This window comes from Bos mutus, chromosome 23 (genome assembly GCF_027580195.1).
Source record: "Bos mutus isolate GX-2022 chromosome 23, NWIPB_WYAK_1.1, whole genome shotgun sequence".
Taxonomy (NCBI): Eukaryota; Metazoa; Chordata; class Mammalia; order Artiodactyla; family Bovidae; genus Bos; species Bos mutus.
In genome coordinates, this window is record NC_091639.1 from 46,214,495 (window position 1) to 46,226,864 (window position 12,370).

The 12,370-nt window shown below is 42.9% G+C and overlaps 1 protein-coding gene across 21 annotated transcripts in view; it reads right to left on the reverse strand.

The window, feature by feature from the left end:
• The window catches only part of DST (dystonin), a 516,386-nt gene that overhangs the window by 121,345 nt on the left and 382,671 nt on the right, over positions 1 to 12,370 (reverse strand). For all 21 annotated transcript variants that reach the window (XM_070361385.1, XM_070361379.1, XM_070361397.1 and 18 more), the window contains 3 exons: positions 10,836 to 10,959; positions 4,172 to 4,380; positions 2,451 to 2,768 (listed from right to left, as the gene is read on the reverse strand). In XM_070361385.1, coding sequence (XP_070217486.1) covers positions 2,451 to 2,768; positions 4,172 to 4,380; positions 10,836 to 10,959 — 651 coding nt within the window. The remainder of the gene's footprint in view (positions 1 to 2,450; positions 2,769 to 4,171; positions 4,381 to 10,835; positions 10,960 to 12,370) is intronic.

The window sequence follows — 12,370 nt, forward strand, 5'->3', positions numbered from 1 at the left end:
CAGGAGGGGCAAACAAAACCATCCCAAAGAAAAAGAAAAGCAGGAAGGTGAAGTGGTTATCAGAGGAGGCCTCACAAATAGCAAAAGGGAGAAGAGAAGTGAAAAGCAAGGGAGAAAGGCAAGGGTGTATCCAACTAAACGCAGATTTCCAAAGAAGAGCACAGAGAGACAAGAGGGCCTTCCCCAATGATCCGTGTATAAAACTAGAAGAAAACAACAGTCTTCAGGAGAACCGGAGACACCAAGGGATCATTTTATCCAAAGATATGCACAATAAAGGACATAAAGAGTAGAGACCTAGCAGACGCTGAAGAGATCAAGAAGAGATGGAAAGAACACACAGAAAAACTGTAAAAAAGACCCAGATGAACTGGATGACCACGATGGTGTGGTCAGCCACCAAGAGCCAGACATTCTGAAAAGTGAAGAAGCCATGTGGGCCTTAGGAAGCACTGTTATTATCAAAGCTAGTGGATGCAACAGAATTCCAGTAGAACTGCTCAAAACCCTGAAGGATGATGCCATCAAGGTATTGCATTCAATATGTCAAAAATCTGGAAGACCCAGCAGTGACCACAGGACTGGAAAAGGTCAATCCTCATCCCAAGAATACTGAAGAATGTGCTAACCATCAGACAACTGCACTCATCTTGCATGCTAGTAAGATCATGTTTAAAATCTTGCATGCTAAGTTTCAGCATTATGTGAACCAAGAACTTCTAGATGTCCAAGCTGGGTTTAGAAAAGGAAGAGGGACCAGAGATCAAATTGCCAACATCTGCTGGATCACAGAGAAAGCAAGGGAATTCCAGAAAAACATCTACCTCTGTTTCACTGATTAAGCCAAAGAATTTGATTGTATGGATCATAATAAACTGTAGAAAGCTCTTCAAGAGATGGGAATACCAGACCACCTGACCTGTCTCCTGAGAAATCTGTACTCAGGTCAAGAAGCAACAGTTAGAACCCTGTATGAAACAGCTGGCTGGTTCAAGATTAAGAAAGGAGTGCAACTAGGCTGTCTATAGTCACTGTGTTTGTTTAATTTATATGCTGAGCACATCAGGAGAAACGCTGGGCTGGATGCGTTACAAGCTGGAATCAAGACAGGCAGGAGAAACATCAACCTCAGACACGCAGATGATACCACTCTAAAGGAGGAAAGTGAAAAGGCACTAAAGAACCTCTTGATGAGGGTGAAGGAGGAGAGCAAAAAAGTTGCCTTAAAACTCAACATTCAAAAAACCAAGATCATGGCATCCAGCCCCATCACTTCATGGCAAATAGAGGGGAAAACAGTGCAAAGAGTAACAGATTTTCTCTTCTTGGGCTCTAAAATCACTGAAGATGGTGACTGCAGCCATGAAATCAGAAAATGCTTGCTTTTTGGCAGGAAAGCTATGACAAACCTAGAGAGTGTGCTGGAAAGCAGAGACATTACTCTGCCAAAAAGGTCTGTATAGTCAAGGCTTTGGTCTTCCCAGTGGTCATGTGCAATTGTGAGAGCTGGACCATAAAGAAGTCAGAGCTCCAAAGAATTGATGCCTTCGAACTATGGTGCTGGAGAAGACTCCTGAGAGTCCCTTGGGCTGCAAGATCAAACCAGTCAATCTTAAGGGAGATCAACCTTGAACACTTGTTGGAAGGACTGATGCTCAAGGTGAAACTCCCATATTTTGGTCATCTGATGCGAACAGCTGACTCACTGGAAAAGTCCCTCCCTGATGCTGGGAAAGATTGAGGGCAGAAGGAGAAGAAGGTGTCAGAGGATGAGATGGCTGGATGGCATCACCGATGCAATGGACATGAACTTGGGCAAACTTTGGGAGATGGTGAGGGACAGGGAGGTCTGGCGTGCTGTAGTCATGGGGTTGCAAAGAGACAGATCTGACTGGATGACTGAACAACAACAACACACACACACATATAAAACTGACTTAGTTTGCTGTACAGCAGAAATTAACACAACACTGTAAATGAACTAGACTTCAATAAGAAAAATAAAACAATATATAGGATGTTGCCAGATCTTCAAAGGGCTTTCCACCAAGTTGTAGGTATGGACGCAAATGACGCTACTCAGAATGTCAGAGAACGATCCTGCCTACGATCTAAGTGTAAACCAACATGCAGGCAGGCTGTCTGAAAGAGAACACGGTAAACTTTAATTTAAAAGTGCACCCTACGTTCTACTCTGAGTTCTGGAATAGGATATGCATGGTATCTATGATATACAGAAAATGAGAGATGGGGTTCACTTCTGGGCAATGAGCAGAGGCCTCAAGGAGGAAACGGGCTCTGAAGTTTTTAAAGGAGAAAAGCACGGATCTTTTCCAATCCATCAGCAATTTAAATGATGCCTGTTAATCGCAATTCTGCCCGTAAATGTATGCGCTTGTCTTGGCTGCTGATACACTTGATCAGCCTTGTGAGTTCCAAGGAAGACATACCTGCATAAACTGAGACAGCTCAGTAACATCCTTCCCAGGTACATCTGCCTCAGTGAGAGCCTGGGTTTTGGCTTCTAAGAACGTGTGGAGCTTCTCTGAGAGGTTCTCAAACCGCTCCACTTTGGTTTTGAGCTTCTCCACCTGGGCAAGTTTTTCCTTGTGTTTGTGACTTGCTTCTGAAAACCGGAAGGCTAAGTCCTTCATCCGGGCCTGCAGCGAGGATGCGGTGGACGGGTCGGTGGTTTCTGTGAACCGCTTCACTTTCTCATTCATGGCGTTTATGCTGCTCTGCCGCCCTGCAATGTCCTGCTCCAGCATCTGAAATGGACCAAAGACCATGTGCGCAATATGTTTACAAATAACGTCACAGACTTGTAAAGATTACTATTCACAACAACAGAAGCTTGAGCCACCTGTGACTAAGGAAGCTAACGGGAGTGACCGACCAGCTGACGGGGTCCCCCAGCCCAAGCCCACCCCACCCCCCGCCCCCGCCCGGCCAACCACGGAGCCTGCAGACAGCTGGCCGGCTGCCCTGGAGACGCGGCAGGTGGCTGCCACTCTGCGACCCCAGGATCTCCTGCAGCCCAGGGATTAGCCACGCTGCTGGGTTTCTGAAGGCCAGACAAGACTGATCTGATTAACTCCTGGGCAGCGGGCTGAAGCCAGGCGAACAAACAGGGCCCAGTGTGTGAGACGCTGTCTGCCATGAGCGACGATCAGGAAAGGTACAAGCAGCCCCTCTCTGCTCCTTTGCACATGTGACTGTGCAGGCACTACTTTGCACGCTGCTGTACTCAGGAAACATCTCTTTATGCCTTAAATTCATCTTAAATCTACCCATCTTTGGAGCTCATTACACTTTTTTCAATATAATTTTTAACTGAGATATAACTGACATATATAACATTATGTTACAATAATGTTAAACAGTAAGTCAGTTTCAGCTGGACAACATAATGGGGCTCCCCCGATGCCCCGGCAGGTAAAGAATCCGCCTGCAGTGCAGGAGTCACAGGAGATGTGGGTTCAATCGCTAGGTCAGGAAGATCCCCTGGAGAAGGAAATGGCAACCCAGTATTCTTGCCTGAAAACTCCCACAAACAGAGAAGCCTGGCGGGCTCCAATTCAATGGGTCTCAAAGAGTCAGATAGGACTGAGCAACTGAGTTCACATGCGCATATAACATGAAGATTCGATAGTTGGAAATATTGCTAAATGATCACTACAATAAGTCTAGGTAACGTCCATTACCACACCTAGTTACAATTTTTTTTCTTGTGATAAAAACTTTTAAGATCTACCCGCTTAGTAACTTTCCTACAATTATTTTGAATATACCCAATATCAAGTGCTATTTTAGCCAGAGAACCCAACAGTACACAGGTTCAAGTTCCCAGGAAAAATAAGTCTGTTTTTCCCTAAAGAAAATTAGAGGGTTGTGCTTTCTGCCATCTAGAATGAGGCTTACAACTCAAGACTGTATGTTGAGGAGGATATATAAAAAAGCAGATAATGTTACAGTAACACTTTATATATAGATTTTATGTCTGCACATGGGAAAATCCAGGATATATGAATTTTAGGGATGAAAATGTGTAGCGAGGATGAGTGAAATGCTTTGAGACGGGCAGAGCATGAAAGCATCCACACTTTTTAAATAACCTGAGATACTGTTTTTCCCCCACTGAATAGTGGTCTACTTGTTTGAAGTCACTTACGATGCTTTTACTGATGACATCCTGCAGAGCGGTGGAACTCAAGGGCAGCTGGCACGGCTCCTGCAGGCAGCGCTCCACCCCCTCCATCCAGAGCAGCATCTCGTCCAGGCCGTCTTGCACGCTCAGCGAGCGGGTCAGCGTCATCTGCAGCTTCTCGTTCCGCTCACTCACAGACGCAGACAGGTTATCGTACCTCCCGACAATGTCATCTAGTCCAAAAGAATCAGGGAACGTCAACCACTAAGAGCTCTCTGCCCCATTCCTTTCCAGAATATGCTAAGGAGATTCACAAAATTCCCACACTAGAACTGGAAGAAGAAGAAAAGATTTAAGTGGCAAATTCATATTTGCACCATCAGAGCACCACCAAAACCTGAAAACAGAAAGCAAAGATCCCAGTGGAAAATAAAAAGCCGGGGATTTTTGACTAGTGTATATGTGTGTACATCATCTGGATTGGAAAAGAGATTTGGGGATGTGTAAACATTTGAACTGTCCCAGAGAAATGAACGAGTTCCAGATAGCCAATCTTTGGAGTACATGGTGGTTTCTCAATGTGACATTTCATATTAGCCACACTTCATAACTACGTGGGGGGGAGGCGACAGCTGCATAGAGCCAATTCCAAGGGAAAACACACACTTCCAAGGATTTATTCAGAATTCACCTTTACACATAAAAAGTTATTTCAATCTCTGTCTCTCTTGCTGTCTCTCATACACACACATACACATTTAGGTTCTGTCATCCTTTGCATCCTAAGCAAAGGATTCAAACACATAGAAGGTGGCAAAAGCAAATGTTAATAGAAAACAGACAATGAAAATCCACATTAAATGAAGGCGGTTGAGATTACGCTTCTAAGGTTAACACTGAATTTCTCTGATAAATTTAATAGCAGACAAAAAGGGAAGGAAAAACACAAACAGGCTGACCTATCAGATGAGATCAGTTTCCATTCTGAAGACTTAAGACGCTTAAAAAAAAAACTTTCTGGCTAGTTTTCATTCATATATAAAGCTCTACATTTTAACATCCTATATTCTATGTTGCAGACCAATGAGAAATTCAAAGAACAATGGTTTTTACTGTATTCCCCTCTCCTTTCCTCCCCACAACCCGTCTCTCTGTAAAACAATCATCAATTATCACTTACTGTCCAAGAATCTGAAAAAAATTGTAATGATTTCTGAATGCCATCATCTATACACTATGACCTTATGTTCTTATGTTTGGCCCACAGAACATATTCCATATAATTTTTGTTTGTTCTAACACTACATCATGAGAAAACAGTTTGACAAGTTTTCACCTGACTGAGAGGTCAAGCTGGGATGAATTAGAGAGTCAGTCATGCTCCTTTTATGAAAACACTAAGAAGGCCCTGGGAAGGGGGTGGGGAGGGCACAAGTTCACGATTCTGTGAAGTCACAGAGCAGGCCACCCAAACTGCAGGCCACAACTGGCAGGTGGGCCATTTCTCACGTGGGCAGCTTCCCCAGGGCAACATCCTGTCTGTTTAGCCATGGTAAGTGATTTCCCAAGTAAGGTCACTATTTTAATAAACTTAGCACACACAACACTGTAAATCAACTATACGACAATTAAAAAATTTTTTTAATCAATGCGTGGTTTACTTTTGGACTTAGTAATAAAATATCACTAAATTCTTAATTTTAGTAACTAAAAATTATGCTAGAAAAACATACAAAATTTACTTTTAGAATGTTACTTTTTAAAGTGGTGCCAGTCCAGGTTCGATGCACGATGCTGGATGCTTGGGGCTGGTGCACTGGGACGGCCCAGAGGGATGGTATGGGGAGGGAGGAGGGAGGAGGGTTCGGGATGGGGAACACATGTATATCTGTGGCGGATTCATTTTGATATTTGGCAAAACTAATACAATTATGTAAAGTTTAAAAATAAAATAAAATTAGAAAAAAAAAAATAAAGTGGTTGGTTCTCTTAGAAGTCAACTAGATCTTAGAGAAACTCCTCTATATCTTAAATATACTTTCACATATTCCTAGAAAAATATGCCAGAGAGAGAAGTTTTACTCTTAAAACAATGTAACATATGTTAAATAATGTAACACATATTTTTAAACAAATGCAAGTGAATTGTGTACACTTAACAATCAGAGAAGGCAATGGCACCCCACTCCAGTACTCTTGCCTGGAAAATACCATGGACGGAGGAGCCTGGTAGTCTGCAGTCCATGGGGTCGCTGAGAGTCAGACACGACTGAGCGACTTCACTTTCACTTTTCACTTTCACACATTGGAGAAGGAAGTGGCAACCCACTCCAGTGTTCCTGCCTGGAGAATCCCACGGATGGGGGAGCCTGGTGGGCTGCCGTCAATGGGGTCACACAGAGTCAGACACGACTGAAGCGACTTAGCAGCAACAATGGGGAAAATGTCCAAGTACTTCTTCAAGTCACAGAATTACACATAATAAGAGTCTTTTTTCTCCCCCAAGCCCCTGTACCCAAGTCCTCTCAGCAGTGGTTACCAATGTAACCAGTGCCTGGGACAGAGGAGCAACATGTTGTAAGGTCTACTCATATTTTGATCTCATACTTTAACATATTACATTTTTTGTGTCGTATAATCATAATGTACATGTTAAGATAGTAACATCTGAAATTTATAAATACACATGCATCTCTGAGTATCTATATACAGATGCTGAAAAGTACAGGACAAAATGTGTGATCAGGAGATTGTGACTGTCTCTCGAGAACAAACTGGTGGCAGCCAAGGCAGTGGGGGTCGGGGAGGATGGAGTCGGGGGCGGTTAGCACACGTAAGCTTTTGTACACAGGATGGATAAACAACACGGTCCTGCTGCATGGCACAGGGAACTGTGCTCAATGTCCTGTGATAAACCACAAAGGAAAAGAACATTATACAAGAATGCATATACAGGTACAACCGGACCACTGCTGTACAGCAGAAATCAATACAAGGCTGCAATTCAACTATACTGCAATTTAAAAAGCTGATAAAGAAACTGCACTACATCATTGTTTAAATCCGTGAAATTAATACTGTAGCAGAAAAAGTATAAAATTTCATATATTTCTTTTACATTTTCTTCAAACAATGCAGTCGTTATGGTCATTATTACTGACATTTTGCCTCCAGGGTTCTTGCTTCTTTCAATACAAAATCATAAATAAGATGAAACATTTTTTCTTGTAAGTTAGAAGAAGCATACTGTATACAGCTGGAAATAAGTCATCCGAAAAAAACATTTTTGTAAGATTCTGATTGCCTGTAAAAACAAAAAAGGTGTGTCTTCTACAGAGTGGTTTATTTTTTAAATTCATTTTTACTGGAGTATAGTTAATTTACAATGTTGTGTTACTTTCTGCAGTACAGCAAAGTATATCAGTTATCCATCCATATACATACATATATATATATATATATATCATCCTTCTCTTTACCTAAAATTTCAGTTCAGATTTTAATGCCAGCTCTGTTGTGGTGAAAGGTCTGTTAATCATTTGCTGTGTTAGGATTTTTATTTCACACCAGTTCAGTCACTCAGTCGTGTCTGATACTTTGCGGCCCCATGGACTGAAATGTGCCAGGCCTCCCTGTCCATCACCAACTCCCTGAGCTTGCTCAAACTCATGTCCATTGAGTCAGTGATGCCATCCAACCATCTCATCCTCTGTCATCCCCTTCTCCTGCCTTCACTCATTCCCAGCATCAGGGTCTTTTCTAATGAGTCAATTCTTCACATCAGGTGACCAAAGTTTTGGAGCTTCGGCTTCAGCATCAGTCCTTCCAATGAATATTCAGGACTAATTTCCTTTAGGATTGACTGGTTTGATCTCTTTGCAGCCCAAGGGACTCTTAAGAGTCTTCTCCAACACCAGAGTTTAAAAGCATCAATTCTTTGGCGCTCAGCTTTCTTTACGGTCCAACTCTCACATCCATACGTGACCACTGGGAAAACCATAGCTTCGACTAGACTGACCTTTGCTGGCAAAGTACTGTCTCTGCTTTTGAATATGCTGTCCAGGTTGGTCATAGCTTTTCCTCCCAGGAGCAAGCATCTTTTAGTTTTATGGCTGCAGTCACCATGTGCAGTGATTCTGGAGCCCCCCAAAATAAAGTCTGTCACTGTTTCCATTGTTTTCCCATCTATTTGCCATGAAGTGATGGGACTGGACACCATGGTGTTAGTTTTCTGAATGTTGAGCTTTAAGCCAACTTTTTCACTCTCCTCTTTCACTTTCATCAAGAGGCTCTTTAGTTCTTCACTTTCTGCCATAAGGGTGGTGTCATCTGCATATCTGAGGTTACTGATATTTCTCCCTGCAATCTTGATTCCAGCTTGTGCTTCTTCCAGCCTGGCATTTCTCATGATGCACACTGCATATAAGTTAAATAAGCAGGGTGACAATATACAGCCTTGACGGACTCCTTTCCCTATCTGGAACCAGTCTGTTGTTCCAGGTCCAGTTCTAACTGTTGCTTCTTGACCTGCATACAGATTTCTCAGGAGGCAGGTCAAGTGTCTGGTATTCCCATCTCTTGAAGAATTTTCCACAGTGTGTTGTGATCCACACAGTCAAAGGCTTTGGTGTAGTCAATAAAGCAAAAGTAGATGTTTTTCTGGAATTCTCTTGCTTTTTCTATGATCCAAAGGATGTTGGCAATTTGATCTCTGGTTCCTCTGTCTTTTCTAAATCCACTTTGAACACCAAGAAATTTTCACACGAAGAAATACTTAATAATGTCAAACAACACATTAAATACAGGAAAAGCAGCAAAGTCAAAACAAAAAGTACAGTAAGACAATAAGTGACCTTAACTGATAATCCACTGGGCATTTAAACTAAACACTGTGAGTAGATACCAAGGGTAACGTAACAGCTCTGTTCTCAAGAAAGTCACCATCTAATGTGAGAGGATGCACAAGCATGAGTGTAACTGAACAGATTCCAGGGTCACGAAAGAGCCCAGGAGAGGAGAAGCGGGGACATTTCAACCTCTTATCACCGAGCTCCCACCCTGACAAGACTTCTCAAGCTTCTGCTCCTGGCCACAGGTTGAAAGTCTAGCCCAGCCCAATCCCAACAACCAAAAGAATCTTGCTCGGGTCTACTTTCCCTGATCATTGCACATTATTTCTTTTTTAATCAACTAAAATATAAAATAGAATTTTTAAAAAAACCTAAATGTAAGGCTGGATACAATAAAACTCTAAGAAGAAAACACACGCAGAGCCTGTGAAATAAATCGCAGCAGTGTCTTTTTGGATCCACGGCCTACAGTAACGGAGACAAAAACAAAAATAAACAACTGGGACCTAATTAAACTTAAAAGCTTTTGCACAGCAAAGGAAACCATAAACACAATGAAAAGACAACCCACAGAATGGGATGAAATATTTGCAAATGAAGCAACTGACAAGGGGGTCATCTCTAAAATATACAGTTTATGCAGCTGAATATCAGAAAAACTAGCAACTCAATCAAAAAATGGGCAGATCTAAATAGACATTCCCCTAAAGAAGACATACAGATGGTCAACAATCACATGAGAAGATGCTCAACATCACTAATTATTAGAGAAATATAAATCAAAACCACAATGAAGTATCACCTCACACTGGTCAGAATGGCCATCACCAAAAAGTCCACAGACAATAAAACACTGGCAAGGGTGTGGAGAAAAGGAAACCCTCAAACACTGTTGGTGCAAATATAATTTGGTACAGTCACTGGGGAGAATAGTTCCTCACAAAAACCAAAAATAGAGTTACCGTATGATCCAGCAATCCCATTCCTGAGTATATATCCAGAGAAAACCGTAATTCAAAAAGATGCATGCACCCCAATGTGCAGAGCAGGACTACTTACGTTAGCCAAGACATGGAGACAACCTAAACGTCCATTGACAGATGAACGGATAAAGAAGATGTAGCATCAATACATCTATACAGTGGAGGATTACCCAGCCATAAAAAGAACAGGGTAATGCCATCTGCACCAACACGGATGGACCCAGAGATTATCATAGTGAGCGAAGTCAGACACAGAGTGACAAATACACGATGTCATTTATATGTGGAATCTAAAAATACTGATACAAATGAACTTATTCACAAAACAGAAACAGACTCAGACATACAACACAAATGTTACTAACCAGGAAATGCTGGGGGTTGGAATAAACTAGAAGTTTGGGATCAAGAAAGTACACACTGCCGGCAGGAAGTACATAGTCACATGGACCTACTGTACAGCCCTGGGAACTCTACTCAGTATTTTCTAATAACTAACCTATGAGAAAAGAATTTGAAAAAGAGTATAGATACATGTATGACTGAATGATTTTGCTCTACCCCTTAAACTAACAAAATACTGTTCATCAACTACAATATAAAAGTTTTTAAAAAGTTTTGCTATATTGTCTAAATTAAAACTTAAGGATGTTCTTTGCAAACCACATGACCAGTCCCCACTCCCAAGACGCTAAGACGCCTGCCACAGAGGGCGGGTCTTCGCTCAGACTGGGAGGAGCCGTTCCAGAGAGAAAGTGACGGGAACGTGCTAGCGAGTGATGCCCCCGTGTCTATTAGGAGACCTTTGTTTAGAACACGCCCACGAGACCAGACGCAGGGACACTGCACACTTACCCAGCGTTTTCTGGATGTCACTCTTGGCGGGAAGGAGAGATGCCCTGGAGTCTAACAACACTTCAGCTGTTTTCTTCAGTTTCTCTACAGCCACTTGCTGACTTGATATCTGTCCCTGCAGAGCCTGGAGAATCAAATGCCTCAATTATACTCAGTAGGACTGAATAACAGATTTGCAGCATGAAAAAAAGGTGCACGGTAAGACAAAGTGAAATCGGACAGAGATTTGCCATTAGCAGAAACTGACACCAGAATTCTGAGAATCAGGCCAATTATAAAGCGGCACTAGGAACCACCAGCCACTTAGGATCACCCAGATTCACTCCCGGAATAAACGCTCAGCATCTGCGCACGATAAACAGCCTCATTCCCCATCCTCAGACACTCCACCCCCAGCCCAAGTTCCCCACAACCTCCAGAAAACAAAGACAGATGAGAGACAAACAAGCAACAAAAAACCTTTGGGGCCGTTTCAGACTCCAGGTAAGGAGACAGTTACAGATTCTCAGCACATCCTGACTCAATTCTGAGTCATATTCATTTCCATCAATGAAACAGAAGTTATTTAACATCTAACCAATTTCAAAAAAGCTTGAAATTTTTACGAAAAATACAAAGACCACACAGACACAAAGCTTAGCCACAGGGTCTTCTGGTCTAAGGCAGGAAGTGGTGACTGCTAAAGATGAGTAAGAAAAGCTGAGTGGGGAGGACTCCTCCGTGGGGTGGGCCAGGCTGGGTCTGGGGAAGGGGTGGCTCTGGGCCTCCTCCTGGGCTGCACAGTCCCCAGGTGGTGTCTTCCCCCTCCTTCCCATCTGCAAACCACGAAGCAAGCCCTGACAATTTCAGCTTCTTCACCTTTGTTTAAACTTGGGCTCCTGCTCTGTATTTTTGAATCACAGGAGGATGATCTCTTACTTCACTGGAAAAAGCCTCCTAACCACACGCTCTCCCTCCAGTCTCTCCCCCGATACAGTCCCCAGTGTGTTTGATGGAAGACACACACCCGGCTTCATGACTCACCTCTGAAAATCTTTCATGGCTTCCTCATGCTTCAGAATAGAGGGGATACTGGAACTTTCTATCAATGGCCCAAGGAAATCTATTCCTCAGTTCTATCTTCAGTTTCATCTTTATCCACCTCTGGTTCCAGGTGTGGCCCACGACACAGCTATCCCTCAGAGAGTCACTCTTCCTGGACCCAAGGCCCCAGCATCTCTACACACTGAGCTTGGCAGGCAACCCTGAGCTTGGCTCTTACCTTGAACATTCAGCCTGGGGGCCTCCCTGTCTCTTCCCACCCCAACCTGGAACACCACCCCAAGGAGCTCCCAGATTTGCCCTGTGAATATCACTGCATTGATCTGTCTCTTCCATCAAACTGGAACCTCCGTGTGAACTAGGAATTGATACTGTCCAAGTTCCGTTACCACTGCCTCACCCAGTGCTGGTCACATAGCACTGATGGAAGTTTCTGGAATAAATGAGTAAGTGAGTAAGTAAATAAATGAAGATATAAGGTGTAAGGTTTTAAA